Source organism: Gekko japonicus, unplaced genomic scaffold (genome assembly GCF_001447785.1).
Source record: "Gekko japonicus isolate JY-2015 unplaced genomic scaffold, Gekko_japonicus_V1.1 scaffold316, whole genome shotgun sequence".
NCBI classification, from domain to species: Eukaryota; Metazoa; Chordata; class Lepidosauria; order Squamata; family Gekkonidae; genus Gekko; species Gekko japonicus.
In genome coordinates this window covers 558,554-583,200 of record NW_015169784.1, presented here as the reverse complement: position 1 = coordinate 583,200, position 24,647 = coordinate 558,554, and the positions used below count along the sequence as shown (strand labels likewise).

General features: G+C 45.9%; 1 protein-coding gene across 1 annotated transcript in view; it reads left to right on the top strand.

The window, feature by feature from the left end:
* PPIL2 (peptidylprolyl isomerase like 2) overlaps positions 1 to 24,647 on the top strand; it is a 129,553-nt gene that overhangs the window by 65,440 nt on the left and 39,466 nt on the right. Inside the window, exons 13-14 of the mRNA XM_015416895.1 lie at positions 16,602 to 16,691; positions 22,506 to 22,539. Coding sequence (XP_015272381.1) covers positions 16,602 to 16,691; positions 22,506 to 22,539 — 124 coding nt within the window. The remainder of the gene's footprint in view (positions 1 to 16,601; positions 16,692 to 22,505; positions 22,540 to 24,647) is intronic.

Sequence of the window (24,647 nt, the reverse complement as noted above, 5' to 3'; positions counted from 1 at the left end):
GTGGATCTCTCCCATCAGCCTGTGCCCCCTGAACAACTGATCCTGAGGATTGGGAATAGAGTGAGTTGTGATACAGGCAGCTGCCTCTTGAAAGGAAATCATTCAGAATCATCCGCCTCCTCCCTCCTCTCTTGCGGAAGCGCTTCTGTGAACCAAGGATGAGCCCATGCAAAGGGCAGGGGATTTCTTCTGATGCCGCTTCTGACCGCAGTCCCCTGTGCAATGTCCACGCCTTGGGATGTCTTTTCAGGGTATTCTGACCGCAGTCCCCTGTGCAATGTCCAGCTCTGTCCCACAGTGCCCCGTGATCCTTGGGATGTCTTTTCAGGGTAGGGGGGACAGGTCACTGCAGGTGGCAGGCAGGGAGACGAGAGCTCCGCTGCAAATTCATTCTGCTTATGGTTGCCTGCAGCCAGCTGATGCATTTCTTGTATCCAAAGCTTTGTCTAGCTAGGCAATAAACCGCTCATACTCATTGTAGTTTGTTTTATGGGAAGGAAACTCAAACTTTATTGTTCTTTTACTATAAATGTTTATGTTTCAGAGCCTGCTTGGCTTTTATTATGTTTTTTAGCTCTGTGTGGTCTTTGGACCTTTCGGTTTCTGTTATTTCTTATCTGAAGTATTTGAGGAAGCATGCATGCACACAAAAGCTCATACCCAGAATTATACTTTGTTGGTCTTAAAAGTGCCACTGGACTGAAATTTAGTTCTGTTATTATGTTAGAACCGATGCTCCCTCTAAGCTGTGGAATCTGTTGAGCAAAAATTCTACTTTGTGAGCTACTGGCATTAAAGTTGTGAGCGAGCGATTTGGCTACGGCATAAATTAGTTTTCTCTGGAGCCAACCTTCCTGAGCTAAGACAAAAATGTGTGAGTTGGAGGCTAAAGAACTGTGAGCTAGTTCACACGAACTCAGCTTAGAGGGAACACTAGGGCTGGAGTGGCCTTCGGCTATTAGCAACGAATAAACCTTAACATTAAATAGAATTATTTTTCTATCCCACTCCTTTCTCCCGTGGAGCTCTAGGCAGCTGACACAGGATTCCTAGGAGGGTTTCCCATCCAGGTAGCGAGGGACCATCTAGGAACCCACTTTGCTTCAGCAGTGTTGCAGCATCATGTGTCTTCAGGCAATACCCTGTTCCTAGATATGGCGGCGGGGGACACTTCCTGTGCGTATTCAGTAACAAGAGAGAAAAATTGCTCAACAACAGTTTTGTGAAAGTACACTCCTCCTTGCTATTGCTTGCTACTACGTTTAATGAATTGATTAAATCTGCAGGTATTTTTATACAGCCCTGACTTCAGTGGCCCAGACTAAGTCCAATCTTGTCCGATCTCGGAAGCTAAGCGGGGTCAGCCCCTGTATAAATCAATGGTGCGACCTCATTTGGAATACTGTGTGCAGTTCTGGTCACCACACCTTAAAAAGGATATTATAGCTTTGGAAAAAGTGCAGAAAAGGGCAATTGGAACACTTTCCCTATGAAGGAAAGGTTAAGGCGCTTAGGGCTCTTTAGCTTGGAGAAACGATGACTGAGGGGAGACATGATTGAGGTTTACAAGATTATGCATGGGAAAGAACAGGTAGAGAAAGAGGTACTTTTCTCCCTTTCTCCCTTTCTCCCTTTCTCACAATACAAGAACTCGTGGGCACTCCATGAAATTGCTGAGCGGTCGGGTTAGAATGGATAAAAGGAGGTACTTCTTCACCCAAAGAGTGATTCACACATGGAATTCACTGCCACAGGAGGTGGTGGCGGCTACAAGCATGGACAGCTTCAAGAGGGAATTAGATAAGCATATGGAGCAGAGGTCCATCAGTGGCTATTAGCCACAAGGTATAGGTAGGAACTCTCAGTCTGGGGCAAGTGATGCTCTGTCTTCTTGGTGCTTGGGGGGGGTCAACAGTGGGAGGGCTTCTAATGTCCTGGCTCCACTGGTGGACCTCCTGATGGCACTGGTATTTCTGGCCACTGTGTGACACAGAGTGTTGGACTGGATGGGCCTTTGGTCGGATCCAACATTGGCGTTTCTTATGTTCTTATGTTAGTACTTGGATGGGGGACCTCCAAGGAAGTCCAGAGGCAGGCAATGGCAAACCACTTCCGATCGTCTCTTGCCTTGAGAAACCTATGGGGTCGCCAGAAGTCGACTGTGACTTGGCAGCGCTTTCCCCCACCTCCATTTTCATACAAGGGGAAACAAACCCAATAATTCAAAAGGGGGGAAATGTGCTGCTTGTTTTTTCAAGATGATGCCTCAGTGTATCACAGCAAACATTGTCTCTGAAGAAGCATTTTGCTTTCTTCTGTGCTTCCTTCTAAGACGACGTTTGCCATCTGTTCTTCTTCTTTTTTTTTTAAATAACCTTAGCAGATTGCTGGGAGGCAGTTTTTAGTCGATCAAAATATTTAAAACAAAAATTTGATTCAGCTAGCCGAGTTTAGTTCCTGAAATGTTGCGGCCTTATTTGTTAGATTTGTAGCCTGTGGGCAGAGAGTGGGGTTACCGCACTCTTTCTGGAAGCAGAATATTTCTGTCCCCGAGATGATCAAATCTAAATAATTAAGCGGGCCAGGGGAGGGGATAAAAATAGGCTGGATGAATAGAGAGAGACGTTTTTGCGGACCCACAAATGAAAAATGATTTAAGGCCCTTGATTCCACTTGCCCCCCCCTAACTGCAAACAGCTGTCAGCAAACAAGATGAATCTTTGGGCAAGGGGGGGGGGGAGACGAATATCTGCTTTATTCTCCCCATTCCGTTTTTCCCCCCCCCCCTCAGCGGGGCATACGTATAAGTTGATTTGTTTGTTTGCCTTTTCACAGGCTAATAAAAAAATGGGGGCGGGGATGGATCACGAGCAGAATTACAATGCACGCAGCACCCCAGAAAGGTCATGTTCCATGATTTATTAGCGCCAGGGGAGGAGGAACAGCAGAAATTATCTGCTGGAAGAATTTCAGGACCCCCCCCCCGTGCTTTTCCCCCCAGCCATGTGCTTTCCTCTCAGATGGAGACAAAAAGAAAGGAGGTGGTAGTGGTTGGTGTTGGCTCAACACATGATGGATCAGCCGTGATGCGGCGGGCACAAGACCAGCGTCTCAGCACTGTGTCATGCCGGGGCGGTTCTCGGGACTTTGATGCTCGCCTCTTTTCCCCTCTGCTTGTTTATTTGTTGAGTAACATGGAGAGGGGAGGATGGAAGCCAGAGGGTGTCAGGGCAGGAGCTATTTGGAGTGGCACCAGAGTGAACAGACTGTTGGCAATCCCTTAATTTAGTACGTCGAGATGTACGCTGTTCCCTGTGCCGATTCTTTGGCCAGCCGTGTGCGTCTGTCCTCGGGAGCCTGTGTCTAAATTCCGTGCGTGGCATTTTGAGCAGGATCCCCATCAATCATCCGTTGGAGCCTCGGAGGACGCTCTCCTTCCCTCCTTTCTGCAGAACAGAAATTCTCAAGGGCCTATTGAAAATGGAATCGTGAACACTCATACGCAGGCAGATCTACCGAAACACGGGCGTTGTGCCATCTGCTTCTTTCTTTTATTTGCATAGATTAAATCTGGTCAAATTAAGCAGCCTTTTGCCTGCACAGAGAAGTCAAATGGAGCTTAGGATGTACTTGTAAACTATTCACAGGATTAGACGTTGGATATCACTGAAGGATGTCATTTCAGAGTAATGGGAATTAGGGGGATAAGAGGAGGAGGAGGAGGACGTGCGTTTCTCCTGTTATGGGCTGCTGTTCAGGTTGTGGGTGTATCGCAGATGGGCGTAGTGTTGTAGGGATTCCATGTAGACAGTTCACGGGAGCTGGGTCTTTTGTGCTTTTAGAAGACCATAAAGACCCATTTGTTCATTCAGGCCTTTGGTGACTGTTGACTAATGTTTTGCTGGCTGCAGCTTTGGTTTTGGATCTTGATTAGTATTTTAAATGATTTTATTGTTACAGTATTTTGTAGCTAGCTTTGGAATGCTGCTGGTTTGAAAAGCAAGTAAGAAATTTTCTATATAAATACACAATGGATGAAGATGGGTAGATGTGTTAGTCTGTCTGTAGCAGTAAAAAAGAGTCCAGTAGCACCTTAAAGACTAACAAAATTTGTGGTAGGCTATGAGCTTTCATGAGTCACCGCGCACTTCTTCAGATATGATGGGATGCAGAACAGTCTCAGGATAAGAACAGAAGAAGGGCCCTGCTGGATCAGACCAGTGGTCCATCTTAATCCCGCATCCTGTCTCGCACAGTGACCAACCACTTCCTCTGGAGGGTGAACAACAGGCTGAGACCCTCCCATAATGCTGACTCCTGGCACTGGGATTCAGAAGTTTAGTGCCTCTGAACGTGGAAGTTCCCTCCAGTCTCCATGGCTAATAGCCACTGATAGACCTCTCCCCCATGAATCTACCTAATCCCCTTTAAAAGCTGTCTATACCTGTGGCCATCACTACATCCTCTGGCAGCGGATTCCACATTTTAATCACACTCTGTGTAAAGAAGTATTTCCTTTTGTCCATTCTGAATCTTCTGCCCATCAGCTTCATTGAGGTTCTAGTATTTTGGGGAAAGAGAAAAAGTTCCTTTTGTCACATCTCTCCACCCCATGCACGAAAGAAGAAGCAAATGGGTCCTACAGCATTTTAGATTGGGGAAATCTGGGTTTGAAACCCAACTCATCCATGGAGCTCACTGGATTATCTTGGGCCAATTGTTTGTTCTCCCCTTCCCTTCCTAACCTAACTCACAGAGTCGTGGTGAGGATACATTTGGGAACAGGGTAACCGTGTATGCCACACTGAACTCCTCTTGTGAAGGATGGGATAGCTCTTTCTAGCTAGTGAATCTTTTCATCCTGCCCTATCTCTGCTTAGCTCACAGTAGCCGTGGCATGGTTCTTCCTTCACCATTCTTTCATCATTGTTGCTTCTGTGCAGTCCCACATGGGGAGGAGTTCTCTCCCCACCTCTTACACATGACCCTTTGGATAGGAAAAGGGATCTCTGTAGACAGAAGGGAGGGAGAGCCCGCCAGAGCCTAGGAACTTCTCCAGAAGAGCTTGGAAGCTCTTCCCCGTGGCTGACCTGCAGTCATGTAGCCCCATGTGTGCCTGCATGAACAATGGTTACAGGTAAGTACAACCCTGTTATCTTCACAACATCCCCAAGAGGTAAGATGAGGCCAAAATTGACTGCCCGAAGCTCACCCAGTGAGCTTCATGGCAGAGAGGGGATTGGAACCCAGATAAACATATGGAACAGAGGTATGGATATAACACTCTGTCTGGGGCAGTGATCCTCTGTCTTCTTGGTGCTTAGGGGGCAACAGTGGGAGGGATTCTGGAGTTCTCGCCCTTCTGATGGGCCTCCTGGTGGCACCTGGGTTTTGGCCACTGTATGACACAAGAGTGTTGGACTGGATGGGCCATTGACCTGATCCAACATGGTTTCTCTTATATTCTTATTCTCTACATTCCCTATATAGTAGCCCAACATTTCTAACCATTGCACCACACTGACACTGGAAATGCAATGGATGGATCAAGTGCTCTTGAGAACCATTTGCTGCAAGGCAGCATGTCATTTTTTTTTTTTGTCTGCTCTCCATTCCTAGTTTACCCTGTATTGCTGCCAATGGTCTTCCTAAGCTGCTTGGGTATCATGAGTCTCACAGAATGATGATAATTAAAACCAACTTAGATATTGAGATTCAACAATGTATGAACAAGTGTTTTCCCCAAACTGGGCAGAAACAGTGGGTCATGTAATCCAGACTCCTTTGCCAGCTTCCAATGTGTAAGACTTAAGCGTATTTAAACCCTTCGGAGAGCATGCAGTGTTTTTCTACTATACTAAAGTGGCTCAGGTCCAAAGCTCACCACCCAAACTTCACATACCTTGCTGAACCTCCCCATTTTCTACCAATATTGTAGAAAGCAATTTCGTTTCCCTGCAGGAGAATCTTGGAGTGGATAGGAATTTTTTTTTTTAACAAGTTTGTAATGACGTGGCCACTTGGAAGGTGTAGCAGGAATCACTGTTGTCATGTCGTCATGGCCAGTTTGGCCAGGGATCCTGGAGGTTTTTTTGTCATCTTCTGGGTGTGGAACAGTGGTCGCTGCAGGTGTGGAGGGGGAGGTATTTGTGAATTTCCTGCCTTGTGCAGGGGGCTGGACTAGATGACCCTGGTCATCCAACTCTATGATTCTATGTCACCTGGTGAAGTGTGGTTCTCTTAGCCCACTCCCATGCCCACCCAGCTCATTCCCATGTGGGGAAAACCAAGGTTTGAGCCGTGGTTGTGTACAGAGTGGGGGAATGTGGCTCAGAGCCTGTAGTAAGCAGAGGAAGGGGTGGCGCCAGGAAGTGAAGGATATGTTCACAACCTGTCTTACCAGCCCCCTGGAATGTATGGCCACAATCGATTGGGCTAAAACTCTGCTCAAGAAAATACGAGACAAAGCAAGGAATGTTTCGTATCGATCCAACAGGGAAGGAATCAATATTGCGATGCATCACCAATTCAAGGTGGCGACAGATGGTATAAACAGAGTATGCAATAGGTGGGGGAAAGAGAGGAGGTGGTTGACACCGTGGATCTGAAAACATTCCCAGGTTGTCAGTGTCACTGCAAGGCACATGGGGAGGGAGGAGAGGCTCCCAAATCCAGAGAGCTGCTGTTCGAACCTAAGAACCTCACATCCTTGACATCGCCAAAGTGCTCGAGCCGTCTCATCCAAGTGGGCCGCTGACCCAAGAAGGATGAGCTCAGCTGCATCACGGCAGGTCCCGTCAGTCTCAGGATGGGTTTCCCTTAGCGGTGAGGAGCTGATGTGCTGGCCTGACGGGGCCAATCGTCACATTACGCAGTCTTCGTGTTTGTTGGCGGGGGTGAGACGAGGACTTTGCGTCAAATGCACAGTGGGAGTTTTGTTCCTCCCAGATGCCCACTGACCCTTTTGTGCTTACAGTCGCACGCATGTGGGGAGAAGCAGCTCTAGCCTCCCCCTCCCCCAGACCATTTTCACGTCCTCAAACTGCCACGATCGTCTCTTTTGCGAAAATCATGACACATTGCTGTATGTTGTTGTTGGTTTTTTTGCAATGGAGCCAGTGGTTTCTCCATTGAGAAAATTACATGCAGCAAGCTAAGTAACATGACAGTGGCTCCATGGGGTGATTTAAAGACCCAAAATGTGCAAGAGGAAGGCCGAAGCTGCTTCTGCCCCAGATACCTGTGGGAAAAGGCAGTGGGCATCTGGGAGCCACAGAGAGCCAGTGTGATGTAGTGGTTAAGTGCGTGGACTCTAATCTGGGAGAAGTGGGTTTGATTCTCCACTCCTCCACTTGCAGCTGCTGGATGACCTTGGGCAAGCCATAGTTCTGTCAGAGCTGTCCTCGAAAGATCTCTCTCAGCCCCACCTACCTCACAGGGTGTCTGTTGTGGGGAGGGGAAGGGAAAGGAGTTTGTAAGCCGTTCTGAGACTCCAAATGAAGAGCAGGGTATAAATCCAATCTCCTCCTCCTTTCTGCTTCTCCTTCTCCTCCTCCTCCTCTTAACAGGAGTACTTTCAGAGCTCTCTCAGTCCTACCTACCTCACAGTGTGTCTGTTGTGGGAAAGGAAGAGGATAGTAAGCCGCTCTGAGACTCCAAGTGAAGGGCGGAGTATAAATTCAACTCTTCTTTTGGGGAAGGACTGTGGCTCAGCGAAAGAGCCTCTGTTTTGCATGCAAAAGGTCCCAGTTTCAATCTCCTGCATCTCCAGTTAAAAGGACCAGGCAGTGCCAGTCTGAGTAGACAGTACTGACCTTGGTAGACCAGTGTACTGAGTCACTATAAGGTAACTTCATGTGTATTCATGTGTACACATCTCCTTGTGTTGTTTTCCCCCAACAAACACGGCTTGACAATGTGAAGTCTGGTTCTGATCTTAACAACTTCTTGCTGTCTTTCTGATCCTTAAGTATCACTGACAGCATTACACAAATCTGTATGTATGTTATATTTTTGTCCTGGCATCCATGGCTCTCTCTTCTCCACCCACCTGTCTTTTATTCTGGCAGCACGGTGGTCTGAGAGATAACTGATGGTTGAAATACACTACAAGCTCTTAAAAGACTGTGCCATCTCTCTTTAACAGCAAGGAGCTAGTGCGGTGTAATGGAATCTGAGCTGTAAGGGAGATTCTTTGGTCTGACCTCCCTGGAGAAAGGAATGAGTCTAAGGAGCCCTTGAAGCTCTGCAGTTTCTTAGGTAGTTGAAGTGTAGCATATATATACTGTATAACCAGACCTGCATATATATAAATTAGGCATGACACTGGGAGCTCTGTGATCAGAGTTCCCTGGCTTTTCTCTCAGTGGATTCGCATCGTGGTGGAGGGGGATTTTACTAATTCCTTCCGCCCCTCAGTGTTATTTTCCCAACCCAAAACATGCACACAGAACTGCTGTTCACACTTTTGTAGCCAATATGCAGGCACTCTGTATGTTGCATATAAGTTTGCCCCAGGCGGTGAATAGCTCAAGTTGGGAAATCTGCAGTGTAAGAAAGGTTGAGCCCCCGTTCCCCGCCCCCTCCTTCCATGCTGTGGTCCGGTTCAAAATCCTGTGCAGGCAGAAAGAAAAGGCTTAGGAGCTCTGACTCCCAATATCTTGTCTAGTTTTGAGCCTCATATGTCCCATTCCCTAGCCTGGTACGAACTGCTGTCGTAGTCGATCATCTCCATAGAAAGGTTTTGAAAAGTGATAGGACTTGCCTACCCACCCATCCTAAAAATATATATTTGTTGAGTCCCTGCCAAGAAATTGTGAAAGCCCTTGGAAAAGCTTTCTTCCCCTCAGTCTCTTATTGCTCCAAAGGTCATTAGTAGACTAGATTATAGAATGGGAGGATTGGTGGTTCCAACTTTATGGTCACAGCTAAATCCACCCTAACCTATAATCACTGGTGCTGCCACCACCCACTTGGATCAAATAACAGGACTCTGAACTAACTGGAAATAGTTACGCGTAGAGAATGCTCCCTCTAAGCTGTGGAGTCTTGTCAGCAACAATTCTACTTTGTGACCTACTGGCATTAAAGTTGTGAGCGAGCAGTTTGGCTACTGCATAAATTAGTTTGCTTTGGAACCATCCTTCCTGAGCTAAGACAGAAATATGTGAGGCAGAGGCTAAAACACTGTGAGCTACCTCACACTAACTCAGCTTAGAGGGAACACTGGTAGAGATCTACATGAGCCATTGAATAATGACCCCTACCTCAGCTACCAAGATACACCTTTTTTGCCGTCAAGTCATAGCTGACTTATGATTGACCCTGTAGTGTTTTCAAGGCAAGAGATGTTCAGAGGTGGTTTGCTGTTGCCTGTGTCCACATCACAACCCTGGTATTCCTTGGACATCTCCTGTCCAAATGCTAGCCAGGGCCAACCCAGCTTAGCTCCCGAGATCTGATTAGATTGGGCTAGCCTGGGCTATCCAGGTTAGGGGTGCCAACAGACATTACGGAACCCCCAATGTTCCCTCTACCCCCGTACCAGTGTGAAACATCAAACAGATTGTATGATTTGCCCATCTCTATGGGCTGCCAGGGTGACCTTAGCTCCCAGAATTTTGTCACCATACCCACCTCCCTTCCACCAGCCCTGCAGCCCCATCTTTAACCAGCCAACTCACCGAACAACTCTTTCTTAGTAATTTAGTCAATAGAATGGAGATATTCACGCAGGGCAAGATAAACCTATCAGAATCTTCCCCCGCCCAAGTTTTACTTGGGTTTTTCTGACATACTTTAGAGGACCAATGGTCTACTAGTTACAGTATTGGACTAGGACTACCTGGGTTCAAATCCTGCTTGCCACAGGATTTACTGGGTAACTAGTCACTCTCTCTCAGCCTAACCTATGTCTTAGGGCTTTTGGGAGGATGAAAGGGAGTAAGGAAGAACATAGTACACCACCCTGAGATCCATAGAGGTGGCATGGGATACAAAAAACCGTACTAAATAAATAAGGGAGACAGAATGTTTTTTAAAAAGCAATGGTTTTTCTGTGCTTAGTATGTGAACTTAATATGCTTTGGCAATACATTTAAAAATGTGAACGATACATATATTAAATATGTATTTGGAGCCAGTTTGGTATAGTGGTTTGATTCCCCACTCCTCCACTTGCAGCTGCTGGATGACCTTGGGCAAGCCATAATTCTGTCAGAGCTGTCCTTAAAAGGGCAGTTCTTGAAAGAGCTCTCTCAGCCCCACCTACTTCACAGGGTGTCTGTTTGTAAGCCACTCTGAGAAGTTTGTAAGCCACTCTGAGACTCCCAAGTGAAGGGCAGGGTATAAATCCAATCTCCTCTTCTTCTTCTAAACCCAAGTTGCCCTAGATGACTGAGGAAGCATTCATAAGCAGCTCTACTTTGACATAAGTCCCATGTTGTTCAGTGGATCTTACTCCCAGTGAATGTCCTTAAGATGGCAGGCACACAGACAGTCTAAGGCTTACTTGGATACTGGAGAATTCATAGCAAGAGGCAGTTGTTCCTGGCATCAAAAGTATTTTCTGGCTTCTTGGCAAATGTGCCGTGTGTCGTATTCAGAACGTACACCTTTTGCTAGCTCAGGCCTGCATGTACCTGCAGTGAGAACATAGGGAAAGTCTTGTGAGATCAAGCCAAAGATCAAGCTATTCTATCATTCTGTTTCCTATACAGGCCAGCCAGATTCTTTCAGGAAGCCTTAAGCATATCTTGAATGCCCTGTTTGCTCCTTAGCAGGTGGTATTTAGAGGCATTCTGCCCCTGAACTGGGTTTGTTGTGCCTACTAGAACAGTCAGTTGATCTTTCTACCAGAATGCAGACAAATCCCCTATCCAAGCCAATGGCTATCAGTGTGTCTTATGGCAGTCAATGCAATGTATTCACTAATGAGACTAATGGGAGGGGAAAACCCATCCTCCCTTTCCCCACTGGGTTGCTGGTCTGCCCACTCACCAACTCCTGCTCCTTACCCCCCCCCCCGCCCACTAGCCCTTCAGCAACCTGTCCCTTCTGCTGCTCACACAACAGTGATGGCCCCTGCTTTGTCCCACCTGGACCACCAACGTTTGGGCTCAAGTGGCGATTGGGAGGGGTCTGTTCCCACTCTTTCTCCTCCACCTGCCTACAGCAGCATTTGCCAGGCACAGTAATCCATCTACTGTCTTCACTGTGAAGCCTGATGAGACTGAGACGATGGTGGTTCATGGTAGGTGCAACTGAGACTATGCTGTTGTGTTTTGGGGAATTTACCTCCCCCAAGCATATTTGTTAACTTTTTGTATTTTTTGCAAGCCTAGGGATTCCCCCTAGTGCGTGGAAAGATTCACTTTCTTTCTACATGGCCCCAGTCTGCAGGTTTAAGTATCCGCAGCCATACTGAGAATTAGATATGTTGATTTCTTTTTTGTCTATCCTAGCCTAGTGGCAGCCAACCTTGGCTTAAATCTTACAGAAAAGAATACCTGGGAACTTCCCCTGTGGTGCAGAGTGCTATATGAAGATATGGGCTCTGAGGCACTGAGATGGTTCTCCAAGAAAAACAAGAAGGAAAACTGTTCCTCCTAAGTGAAGCGGTATCCAGAAGTTCCTATATGAAACCTAGTATGTGCATGCCCAGTTTGCCTTAAAGGTAAAGGTTCCCTTGCTCGAAAGCCAGTCGAATCCGACTCTAAGGTTGGGGTTTTCATCTCCGTTTCAAAGCCGAAGAGCCAGCGCTGTCCGAAGACGTTTCCGTGGTCATGTGGCTGGCATGACTAAACACCAAGGTGCACGGAACACTGTTACCTTCCCACTGAAATGGTACCTATTTATCTACTTGCAATTTCTTGCTTTCGAACTGCTAGGTTGGCAGGAGCTGGAACTAGAGACAGGAGCTCACCCCGTCTTGCGGCACCCGGGGCTTGAACTGCTGAACTACTGACCTTCCACAGCCTGCAGTTCAGCGTCTTAACCACTTGAGCCACCGCAGCTCCGGTCAGTTTGCCTTAGCAAAGGACAATTTGTTGTCTGGGAATATCTCGAAAGTAGGCAAGGGGGGATCCTCAATATTGCCTGATGAGGGCTGAGCATATTTATTGCACTAAGAGACATCAAATATTGAGGGCAGCTGAATATCTATTCGGAAGGTAGTGGAACAGGGTGACCTGCAGGCAAGATAGGATTTTCTGTGTACTGTGAGGGGATTCCCAGGTAGGCAGAAAAATATTATTTTTAAACTGGGGAAAAACTGAAATGGCCTGATGAGGGGTAAGCATGCTCATTCTTCTAGAAGACATGGAATGTTGAGGGCAGTTAAATATTGAGGGCAATTAAAATTGACACTAAACCGCCTTCAACATTTCTTGTTTTCTGGAGGAGAGAGGAGAGGAAATTGGCTCATTCAAGCCCTTGAATGCCGATTCTATGCTGGAGGGGTAGATTTGGGTGGGGGGGGGTGAGATTCCAGTTTTTTATCTACCCCTGCAAACACATATAGCTGCACACATATAATCACAATATTCCAATGTTATGCTCACCTGAAGCTTCTTAATATAATGTGTTTCTAACTCTGTGCAACATGTTTCAGGGATCTTAATTTAGTTATCTTACAGCCTGCAAAAACAGCTCTGATTTAAAATGAAGCGACGAATCCATAATACTTAGATGCATCCTTGGTGAAAGAGTAAAAATACACCTGCTGCCCCTTGGAGAATGGCCAACAGCTGGCAGTGGGGTGGACAATTTCCCAAGATTCACTTATTTAATCCCTTCCTCCCCTCTTCCCATCCTCACTTTGTTAGAGGGTTGTGTGTCCTTTCCATCCCTTCTGCTTGTTGCACTCAGGGGGGAACAGAATTGACAGACATCCGTTAATACTGTATTGCCACTGGTAGGTCCCTTATGTTAAAAACAACAATGCAGAAGCCAATTGGCAGAGGTGGATATTCTTATTTCCAGCATTTCTTGCCTCCAGAGGTTAATCCTAAAGTACAAACACTTGAGCAAGAAGAGACCAGCAGTCAGATCAAATTCCATGGAGTGAAGAAGTGAAGCTGTCATTTCTTTACTTGCCTTAATAATGAAACCGGCGTCTATTGCCAACAGAAGACAGAATCTTGGACTGGTTCACGCCATACTTCTTTCTGGTGATGTTGCTAAGAAACTGCTTACCTGCCAGAGTGTGCGAGCATTGCATGATTCATTCAGTGACCATGGGAACCGGTTGGTGGCTTCCAAGGAAACCATTTCATAGAGGCGTGGGGGGGGGGATTGCAGTAAAACGGACCCCCTTGTTTGCTAAGCAGCGGCCCACAGCATCTGATTTCTCAGAGCTGATCAAGTAACTCAAAACCTTCTGTGGTTCACAAGGCAGGTGTATTTGGTTTTCATTTCCAGTGTCAATAAGTAAGTCGTCTCTTACCACCATTCTGTAGATTTGTAATTGGTACAAAGAAGGCTGAAATGGGGTTTTGTATCCTCTCAGGGGCTTTCACTTAAAGCTAATTCCATTTTTCTTTTTCTTTTTTTTTTAAAAAAGCTGTTACAAGATGGCTGATCACCCCAAGAGACCTTATTAAAAAAGAGAGAGAGAGACAGAGAAGATTAATAAGGTGCTGACTTGGTCTAAAGCTGCTTATTCTCTTCCTGATTCAGGAAGGAAAAACAAGCGCATTCATTTTGTTTGATGTTTCCTTTCAAACTATACCATGTGGGAGCCATTCATAACTTGAGCATAGTATTGAGTTCCTTTAATGAAAACAAACAAGCTCTGCTGCGTCCAGTGTTCCTTTGTGCTCAACACTTTTCAGTGTGCCAATGAATGTCTGAAAGACTGTACAGTACCAGCCACAGCTTTGCTGGACAGCATACCATAAAACCACACAGTCAATCGTGTGGTATTCTGATATTCCAAAGAAGTGTCAAGAGACACAGTGAATAGCTTGCTACTTTTTCTTCTGCGTCTCAGTCGGAGGGAAATGTGTGCTCTCCAGGGCAGAACTAGAAATCTCTAGAGAGGAATGGCTGCTCCTGATAACAGTTGTTCAGTCTGTATCTTTCTTCCCCCCCATCCAGCAATATGTCATAAAATGAACTATGTGAGATGGCACGGCTCTCCAAGTTCCACCCCTCAAGCGACAACTGATGGAGTGGAGAAGGGGCAAAGATTCTTTGAGCCACAGGGGTATCACATCACAACTTCTGTTGTACTGGACATTACCAAGTACAAGAGGAGAGGGGGAGACAGAGCTAGAGGCACACAGATTTTTACCTTGGCTTAGTATCCAGCCATTACTGATGGTTACCAGTGATCCCTTCCCTTCACCTGACCCCTCTGATCCACTGGCACATGCAGGCTGTTTGGAGGAGGGGCTTGTAACACTTTACGATGGCCCCTGTCCTCTTCCCTCCCTCAGAGGCGCGATTTTCCCTCCGTGTTTTTTCCCCCTTTTGTGACTGAGCTGCCCTAGTAATATGTTACCTTCTTTGCTGAAGAACTCTGGCTGTCCCACCTGGTCACATTATGATATTTTGCTTGTTGGCTCAGCCCAGGAGCCTGAGGGAAGGGTCAGGATAGCCCTTTAATTTAAACCACTTAAATGGCACTCGAGGCATTTTGAACTTCAAAAATAACAAAATATTTTATTTAAGATAGAAGGGAAAGGTCAGGTGAAATCAGAGTTTGAAATTTCTGAGGGAACTCAATATAGATAACCCTGAGTTAAAACCAGTACATGCGCAGACTTTAGTTCTTATGTTTCAGGCTAATGAAAGTTTCTTAAGCTATTCAGAGTTACTTAAAATCTTTATGTTGAGAGGCTTTTGTCCCAGTGTTTTCCCCAAACACTTCAGTACACTTTCTTTGACTCTTGGTTTCCAGAAGGCTGGTATACTCTTTCCTGATATACCCTTCTCTTGAAACAGTCCAGTACTTGTATTGAGTTTTTAACTGACTTGTAAGAGTTTCTAACCACACCTGGCCTTCTCTGCCCTTTTCAGTTCTATCACCCTGTTTAGATAGGGTAGGGAAATTCCGTCTCTCTCTAGAAGACCTATCCCCTTTCCTTGGCCCAAATGGGAGTTGTTGCCTAACTACCCACTCGTCCTTGCCAACTTTCCCCAGTTCTCCTGTTTGTGTTAAACTGCTCTCAGTCAGGGCTGAATTCCAAATGAATTCTCCTCCTTGGCATTCAGCTCTCAAGTCTCTCTCTACTCAGCTGATGTTAACAAATCACATTGCTTGGAGCAGCCTGTCACTCAAAGCTCTCTGTCTCTGTGAAGAATTAACCCTTCACAGTCCTTTAGTTGTTTGTACAGCACTCCTAGGCATTTTAAAAGTGCAGTCCATCACACACTTGCACAGTGACCTTCTGTCGGGCAGGATCTGCTGTGTGTCTGTTATTTGTTTGTGCCTTTGATTACCCTCACCTGGATAACCCTTGCTAGCCTGATCTCGTCAGATCTTGGAAGCTAAGTAGGGTTGGCCCTGGCTAGCATTTGGACGGGAGACCACCAAGGAATGCCTGAGTCACTACACAGAGGCAGGCAATGGCAAACGACCTTTGACTGTTTCTTGCCTTGAAAGTGCTACAGGGTTACCATGTCAGCTGCGGTTTGACAGCACTTTCCGCTTTCCACCTGTGCATGTTTCATTTGTACCCCACCGGGAAGTTGCAGAAGGCAGAAGCAGGGATGGTGACTTGGGCTGTGTGCCAAGTCAGACAAGAGATCTCCCCTCTCTCCAAGTCTTCTAGCAAAAGCTGGGAAAAGAGAGAGGAGGGTTTTTTTCCCCCATTGCTTTTCACTACATTTCAGGGAAAGAAGCTCTCATTGGTTCTCCCCTTCCCATTTTATCCTCGCAACCACCCTTGCTGAGGTGGGTTGGAGTGAGAGTGAGCGGCTGAACCCAGGTCATCTGGTGACATCCTGGGCCTCCCCACTCCTAGTTCAGTGCTGTAACCACTACACCAAATTGGTTCTCAAAGTGGAATTATAGCGGAAATGATGGTAAATGATGTCAAAGCCAGTTTGGTGTAGTGGTTAAGTGTGCAGACTCTAATCTGGGAGAACCGGGTTTGATTCCCCACTCCTCCACTTGCACCTGCTGATGTGACATTGGGTCAGTCACAAGCTCTGTCAGAGCTGTCCTTGAAAAAGAGCAGTTTATGTCAAGAGTTCTCTCAGCCCCACCCACCTCACAGGGTGTCTGTTGTGGGGAGGGGAAGGGAAAGGAGTTTGTAAGCCGCTCTGAGACTCCAAGTGAAGGGCGGGGTATAAATCCAATCTCTTCTTCTTCTTCTTCTTCAAAGGAAAATGATGGATGGTAACAAAATAAATGGTAGGATTGGTTTGGGGAATGAGAAATAGTTTGGCATAGTGTTGGGAAGATCTGTTGGGACCTGAGCAGAAGCCCGGTTTTGAATAACTTGCTTGTGAAATTAGCCCATTCAGTCTAGCTGGTGTCCACGTATACAATCTTTTCTGGTACAGTGGGCACCAGTTATTGATTTTACGGTATTAAAAGGACATTCAGTAATTACAAAAGGCTAATTGTTTTTTTTTCCCTTTTTCTTTTCCAGATTCCTAAAACATGTGAAAACTTCATTAAACTATGCAAGAAGAATTACTACGACAGGACCATTTTTCACAGATCAATTCGTAATTTTGTGGTGAGTACACAAAATAAACATGAAGGTCTGATTCTCCCCCCCTCCCCCCCACCCACGACTATAGCAAAGATCTTAATTAAGATTTTTGTATTTAATCCCCTCTAGACCAGAATTTGCAGTAGACATAAACTAACCCTGACATGAACGGGAAATATTTCTTGAGAACAAAATCGCCCTTCCAGAGTAAGAGCAATATTGGATTGCCTAGCAACCCACATTGAATAAAGTCAGCCTGTCATCCACCATTTCCAAGCGCTCTGAAATCAAGAGTTTTGTCTGTCTTCAGTTTCTGCAACCTTTGGTTCATAGCGTTTGTGGGCTGATTGATTTTTGTATTTTTGCCCCACTTTTCAATTAAAAATAATTGGCTCCCAAGGGGGGTTTACAGCAATTGGAAGCTAACACCACATATAAATTAGAATATGATTTGAGGGAGCTCTTGGCCCAGGCATGTTGGAAGAATGCCTGAGCTTTGCATCTTCTCTCTGTAAACTCAGTGATGGACAGGGACAGACTGGCCGTTCAGGCCACTGGGAAAGGTCCTGATGGCCCGATGGCCTGGGGGTACACCCCCTGATGGGGCCACACCAGCCCTCGAGGAGCAGCACCTACCTATGCAAAGCAGGTGTAAGCCGCCTCCACCACAAGCTGACGGCCTTCACCCTGCGTGGGGCAGGTTGGGTGCGTTAGTGTGAGCTAGCTCAGTTTTTTAGCCTCTAGCTCACACATCCTAGCTCAGGAAGGATGGCTCCAGGGTAAACTAATTTATGCAGTAGCCAAATCACTCACTCACAACTTTAATGCCAGTAGCTCACAAAGTAGAATTTTTGCTCACAAGACTCCACAGCTTAGAGGGAACATTGGTTGGGACCTCTGCTTTCTCCCTTCCCCGCTCCATCGGGGTCCTTTTCCATCATCCGTTTTGCTGCCCAGTCCACCCCTGCCGATGGCAGTTGGTGAAAAGGAGCTGTCCGCTGGAGCTGGATCCACGCATGGCAGAAGGGCGCTCCTGTGGGCTTCCAACTCTCCCGTTTTTGCCACGGGGATCACTGCCCAAGCCCACCACCTGCCTTACCCTGCAAACATGCATTGCCAAAGGCATTTCTCTGCCATCTGTCATTGACTCTGAGACATACCGCACTAGCTTCCAAAATAGGTGTTTTAATCGACTGGCCATTAAGTTTCCATTTTGGAGAATCTTAAGAATACTTCATAGGCTTTGTGATCTTGCTGTGGGTCGAGCTGTATTTATTATGGAGTAGGTACAATGCAGACTGGTTTGGATGTTGTTTACACTGCATCCGAATGTCACAAATAAAACCTCTGTTTGTGGGTGATGGTCATGAGCACGACGACGGTGGTCATGAGCATTCACTCCCTCCCCCCTTGTCTCTGTCTGTCTGTCTCAGCCTAGCCTACCTCACAGGGTTATTGCAATGATAAATTAGGGAGGGGGGAGATCCGTGGATGTGACCTTGAGCTCTGTGGAGGAAGGGCAAGATAAAAGTGTAACAGACAAACTGGATCAGAAATGGGAGCTGACAAAGAGATTATAATAAAGGACAAAATTACTTAAGCAAAACACAAATTGAACAACCCAGTTAAGGAAAGAAGAGAGCTGTTTGAAGCTAAGTGATTGGCAGATTAAAAAAAGATTTGTAACTATCAAGATGCAGTGAACAGAGAGGCAATACCTTTGCAATATGGATGACAGGAAGGAGAAAGGAACAAAGTTCAACAATATTTTGAAAGTTGGAAGTGATAAGTTTTTGGCCAAAAAGAGAGAAGAGTCAAAGGACAGCTCCAGGTATCCATACTTGGACCAAAGAACAAAACTAAACTAAAGTAAGGGGTGGGGGAGGAACAAAAGGAAGGGTGAAGAAAAAAGGCAAGCCCAGGTGCTGAGTTCTCGGTAAATTTAAGGTAATGAGGACTGGACAGCAGCAAAAATAATGAGATCAGGAAAGGAAATTGGAGCCAAGGTGGTAATGAATGTTAAGGAAGTAAATGGTACAAAGAAGGGAGGTAGAGAGAGGAGAGAGAAACGGACCCTTGAAGTACTCCAGGTGAAAAGGGGGAAAGAGGCAGGCAAGTCAGCATCAAATAGGCACAGAAAAGGAATACTCCAGATGGTGAAAATGAAACCAGGAACCTGCATGACCACCCACTGAACATAACAAAGAGAGAACAGAAGGAGCACCACTATCAAAAGAAGACATGTCAAAAGATTAAGGATGGTACAAGTAAAAGTAGTTTCTTTGTAACAGCAAGAATGAAGACTCTCTTTCTGTCTCTCTTTCATTTTTGTCCTACCTCTTCTCCATTTTAACTGTCGGTTAAAATATTTGTACACTGACTTTCTCTGTTGACTGTCGGCATCAAAACAACAAAATCGTATACAATCAGGTAGGCATACAAACGTCACTGTCAATTTACACAGAAGACTGTAATAACACATCACCAGGAAGCTTAGACGCCATGCCTACTTAAAATGGAGTCCAGCCTGCTTTCCAGTTAGAAAAGGCTTGCAAAAGATCTCTGTGCATCCACTTTTTCCAGAAGCTCAAGAGGGAGGACCCCCTCCTCACTGGCTCAGGCAAGCTGTTCGATAATGTCCAACTCAGGCCAGTCACCATAAAAGGCCATGCAGAGGCACACAAGTTCCAGTGAAGCTGAGCAAATCATGGGAGGGAATGCAAAGAAGGCAGCAGTGAGATGAACACCAGAGGAATATCTGGATGGAGGTGCAGTCCATCAGATGTTTTATCTTCATAACATCCCTGTTAGGCAGACAAAAGGGTTCGTGGCCCAAGGTCCCATGGTTCGTGGCCCAAGCTTTTGTAGTAGAGATTTGAACTTGGGTTACCCCAGTTTTGATCCAAATGGTGTCTCTGGTTTTCTTGATTACATTTGAATTTTACATACTTCTACCTGACTCTGTTAAGGAAGGCCAAGCGCCAAAGAATAGATGCTTTTGAATGATGGTGCTGGAGAAGACTCTTGAGAGTCCCTTAGACTGCAAGGAGATCAAATCAGTCAATCCTAAAATAAATCAACCCTGACTGTTCCCTGGAAGGCCAGATATTGAAACTGAAGCTCAAATACTTTGGCCCCCAAATGAGAAGGAAAGATTGAAGGTCAAAGAAGGAGGGGATGGCAAAGGAGGAGATGGTTAGACAGTGTTATCAGTGCAACGAACATGAAATTAAGCAAACTCCAGAGGGCGGTGGAAGATAGGAGGGCCTGGAGTGATGAGGTCCATGGGGTCGCGAAGAGTCGGACTCGACTGTGCAACTGAACAACAACAACAACCTGACTCCAGCATTCCATGGTCCTTTTATCCAGCAGTTTTCAGTTTTTCTCCATAGCTACCTATATTCTGCCTAGTGAAAGGAGGCATCCGATAAAGTCCACAGAACCCTATGCTTTGATTAAAAAATTGTTAATCTTCAGTGGACTACAAAAATCCTATTGATCTTTACACCGCTACTGCCTGTCGGGTGGCAAGGGGGGGGCAGGCAGACTAAAAGGATTACAGAAATAGGGTTGCTCAAAAATCTCCTGGAATGACGACTGATTCCCAGGCGACAGAGATCAGTTCCCCGGGATAAAAAGTCTGCTTTGGAGGACGAATGCCCAACTGAGTTCCCTCCCTTCCCCAGACCCCGCCCTCCCCAGGCTCCACCCCCAGATCGCCAGGAATTTCCCCCCAACCCAGAGTTGGCAGCCCTGTTAGCAGAGTGGCAGAATACAGTCACCAAATAAGGAATTAGAAGATTTTTGAAGTAAAGCTATCAAAGGGGAGCAGGTCATGTATTAGCCAAGGGAAGAGGGCCAAGAGAAGCTTTCTTTAGCACAGCAGGAAATGACAGCAGGCCTGTCGAAGAAAAGGGTAAAGGCTGGAACAGAGCCTCCCCCAGGAACTGGATTTCAGGGGGCATTTCAGGCTGCCACGGGAGGGCAGAGGTGGGGAAATTTCACTCTACAGCGGAAGTCCTTGCACCCATGGAAAGTATGTTAGCCTGGATCCAATCCTATCAATAAATGAAAGGGAGGAGATCAGAGAGGAAGACCTCCAGGGCTTTTCCACACCGAGTTTTTCTTGTAGCTTGGCTTCTGAACTGCATTGGTTTTTCCCATCCCAAACACAGAATTGTTTGCCTGCGGTTGCTGTCCCGTGTCATGAAAAACTCAGAGGGAAAAGGGGGGGGGGGAGAAACAGGAGTGGAAACCGATACTGTATGTCAGGGACGGTGAAAACCAAAGTAGTTAAGACACCAGGGCTGTAGCAAAAGCTCAATGGAGAAAAGCCCCAAGTGTCATGCAATGGCTAAAAGACAGAGAGAGTTACAAATCAGAAAGTTCCTGGTTTGAATCTTGCCTGCGTCTTTAGCTCACTAGTTGGCCATAGGCAAGCCATCCTCCCTCTCCCCTTCTCAGACATCCATCTGCAATGTGTGCCTAAGAATACCGATCCATCTTACAGGGCTGTAAGGATTGACAAGAAGAGAATGTAAATGTTAAGCCCAACAACGTCACCAACCCCTCTACTGTTTAATTGATTGCAGAGTATGGTTATTTAAAGAAGGGCTATCCCAGACTGTCTTCAGATCTTTACAAAAAAAAGAAGGAAAGGGAAATGAGGGAAAAACAAATTGTAGAAATTTTATCCATAGAGCAGGAGTCTGATGGGAGAGAGGAGAGCAAGGCAACCGTGATGGATGGAAAAACGAATTAAAAGTAAGGAAAAGACAACTGGAGGAAGAATGAGAATCGATAAGCTTGGAGCAGGAGAGAGCAGGAATCAATAGGCTGTTGAGCAGAGGATATAGCAAGAGAGAGTGCAAAACGTCAATTGGACCTTGAGTACAGTTTTGACACCGTTTTCAGCATGAGTCTGAATCCAGCGTGCTCACCTGCCCCATTGATTTTCATTACCGTTTATCCCCACGTAAAGGGGTGTCAAATTATTCCTTAAATGCATTACAGTCTTATCTGCTGATATACAGTTATTGACCAAGTGCAGCAGTTAAGTGCGGCTTTGGATGTGCTTTTTGGGTTTTCTTTTCAGCCTGCATAGGAGTCCACATTGTGCTTGCAGATAGGGGTGTGCGCTCGGTATGAACTGAACTGAAAAAAATACCCGATAAATACCTTATAGGTATTTATCAGGTATTTTCTCAGTCAATCACCGAGTGGGCTGGTAATTCAGCTATCCAAAAATGGCCACCCCGAAGAATCCCAAATGGCGTGGCGCAACTTGCAAAAGGCTTAAGTATCTTTTGCAAGCCGTGCCGCGAGTGAACTCCAACGCGAGTTCTGGGGGAACTCGCCATTGCTGCTTCAGCGATCACTCGCAGTGCAGCTGTGTGGTCATAGTTTTCTTATCATGAGCCCACTAGTAGACAGTGCCGCCAACATCCTGGTGGAATCTGAATTGCTCCTGGAATTACAACTAATCTTAAGATTACAAAGATCTGCTTCCCTGGAAGAAATGGTAGCTTCGGAAGGCATCACATCCAGACTGAGCTCCCTTCATCTAACCTAAGGGTTCAATAAACTATGATTCCCATCATGCATTACTTTAAAGGTAAAGGACTTGTTTTCCTGCACTAATACAAACTGCTTGCTATGCTTACTGTATACGCTGCTAGGGCAGCACACACCCCTCCCTAGACACTGTCCTCAAATTGCCAGGAATTTCCCAAGCTGACACAGGCAGCCCTACTAGTAGGTACCAATATTCTGAAAAACCCTTTTCGTATTCTTATACCCCACTACAGCCTAAGTGCACCTTATATTTTGCTTCCACAGATCCAAGGAGGGGATCCTACTGGAACAGGAAATGGTGAGCAAATGAGTATTCTTAGTGATCTGTGTTTTGATGTGGCCGCTAAACAGATTTCAAATTGCGTTGTATAGATCTATGGTGCGGCCTCATTTGGAATACTGTGTACAGTTCTGGTCCACCATATCTCAAAATGGACATTGCAGAGCTGGAAACAGTACAAAGGAGGGCAACCAAGATGATTAGGGGGTTGGAGCACCTTCCCTGTGAGGAAAGGTTGAAGAGTCTGGGGATTTCCAGTTTAGAAAAGAAACGATTAATGGGGGGACATGAGAGAGGTTTGTAAAATTATGCACGGGGTGGAGAGACTTGACAAAGATAAATTTTTCTCTCTCCTAAAATACTAGAAGTGAAGGGCATCCAATGAAACTGATTGGCAGTAGGTTCAGGATGGACAAAAGGAAATACTACTTTACACAGAGAGATTAAAATGTGGAATTTGCTGCCAGAGAATGTAGTGATGGCCACAGGAATAAACAGCTTTAAAAGGGGATTAGATAGAGTAATGGAGGATAAATCGGTGGCTACTAGCCATGGTGACTGAGGGGAACCTCCACATTCAGAGGTACTAAGCCTTTAAATCCCAGAGCCAGCAGGCAGCATCAGGGGAAGGCCTCAGCCTCTGTGCCCTATTGTTGGACCTCCAGAGGAACTGGTTGGGCAGTTGTGTGTGACGGAATGCTGGACTTGATGGACTATTGGTCTGATCCAGCAGGGCTCTCCTTATTTTCTTATATTACTTTGTTAACCCTGTTTTTCCAATAGGCCATAGGCTTATTCTTTGAGTTTAAATGTCAATAATCAGGTGTGAACTACTTGGCATCACCCTTGGGGCCTCTCTCCTGCTCACTTTAATAATAAAGATGACCCACTTAGGTGCCCTGACCCAAACAATTCTGAGCTGTTTATGCTGCAGTCCTAAACAGAGTCGCACCCTTCTAAATCCATTTAAGTCCATGGGTTTCAGAAAAGTGTAATTCTGCTTAGAATAAATTTAGAGTCCAATGGCACCTTTAAGACCAACAAAGGTTTGTTCAATAAACCTTGAACAAACCTTCGTTGGTCTTAAAGGTGCCATTGGACTCTAAATTTGTTCTGCTGCTTCAGACCAACACGGCTGACCAACTGGATCTATCTGCTTGGGATGACCCTGTTAGAGTTACTTCATGGAAACAAATGTCTTTGTCTGCAGTCCACTGCATATCATTTTCACTGCGTGACTCCAGGTTCTGGAACTTTCTCTGTATGGAAGAGGAAGAAACAGTTGATTTGACCTTCATTCTCTACACTCACATCCACTGCATCTTATTCTAGTGTGGTCTTGTTCTTAATATCTGTCGATGAAGGGTACCCCATCTCAAAATACAGCAGGACTTGGTACCATTGATGGAAATGGTTTTGATACCTCCAACTCATTAAACTTTTGTTGCCCTCTCTGATAATGTAGGCTACCCTTTTTGACTCACCTTTTGCACTGTTACTACAACTGAACGTTTGCCAGTAAGGGACTGTGGCTCAGTGGTTAGAGCATCTCTTTTTCCCCCGCGGGAAGGCCCCTGGTTCAATCCCCAGCTGCTCCCAATTAAATCTCTGAGGTCTCCAGACTCAGGAGAGTCACTATCAGTCAGAGTAGACAATACAAGAATTAATGGTCTGGCTTGCTATGAACTCAAACACCTTTCTGTGGCTGCTGTTTTTGTGCTTGGGGAGGTTTCACTGTCACTTCCAAAACTTCTCCTAGACAAGCATGTTTTGAGAAATATAATCTTTAAAAAAAAAAAAGCCATGGCCTTAAGAAAGATCCTCATTAAATTCAGAATGAAAGAGATGTTGTGGAGTTGCTCCTGGCCAAACATTGCCAACACCATCCAAATGCAGTCTTTTTATTAAATCCCCAAGTCCCCCCTGAAAGTGCAGAATCAAAGTTGTTGTGTTTGGCTTTCAGTCCTCCTTCCTTCCTTGCCTTTTGTGTGTGGCAGTCTTGACAGGTGGTCCAGAAAGGTAGATGGACAGTTCAGACAGCTGGCCCCACCAAATTAAGCAAAAACTCCTATGGGTATTTCTTGCTCTCTCTTTGGAACCCAACTGTGATCCTTCAGCGTCTTGCC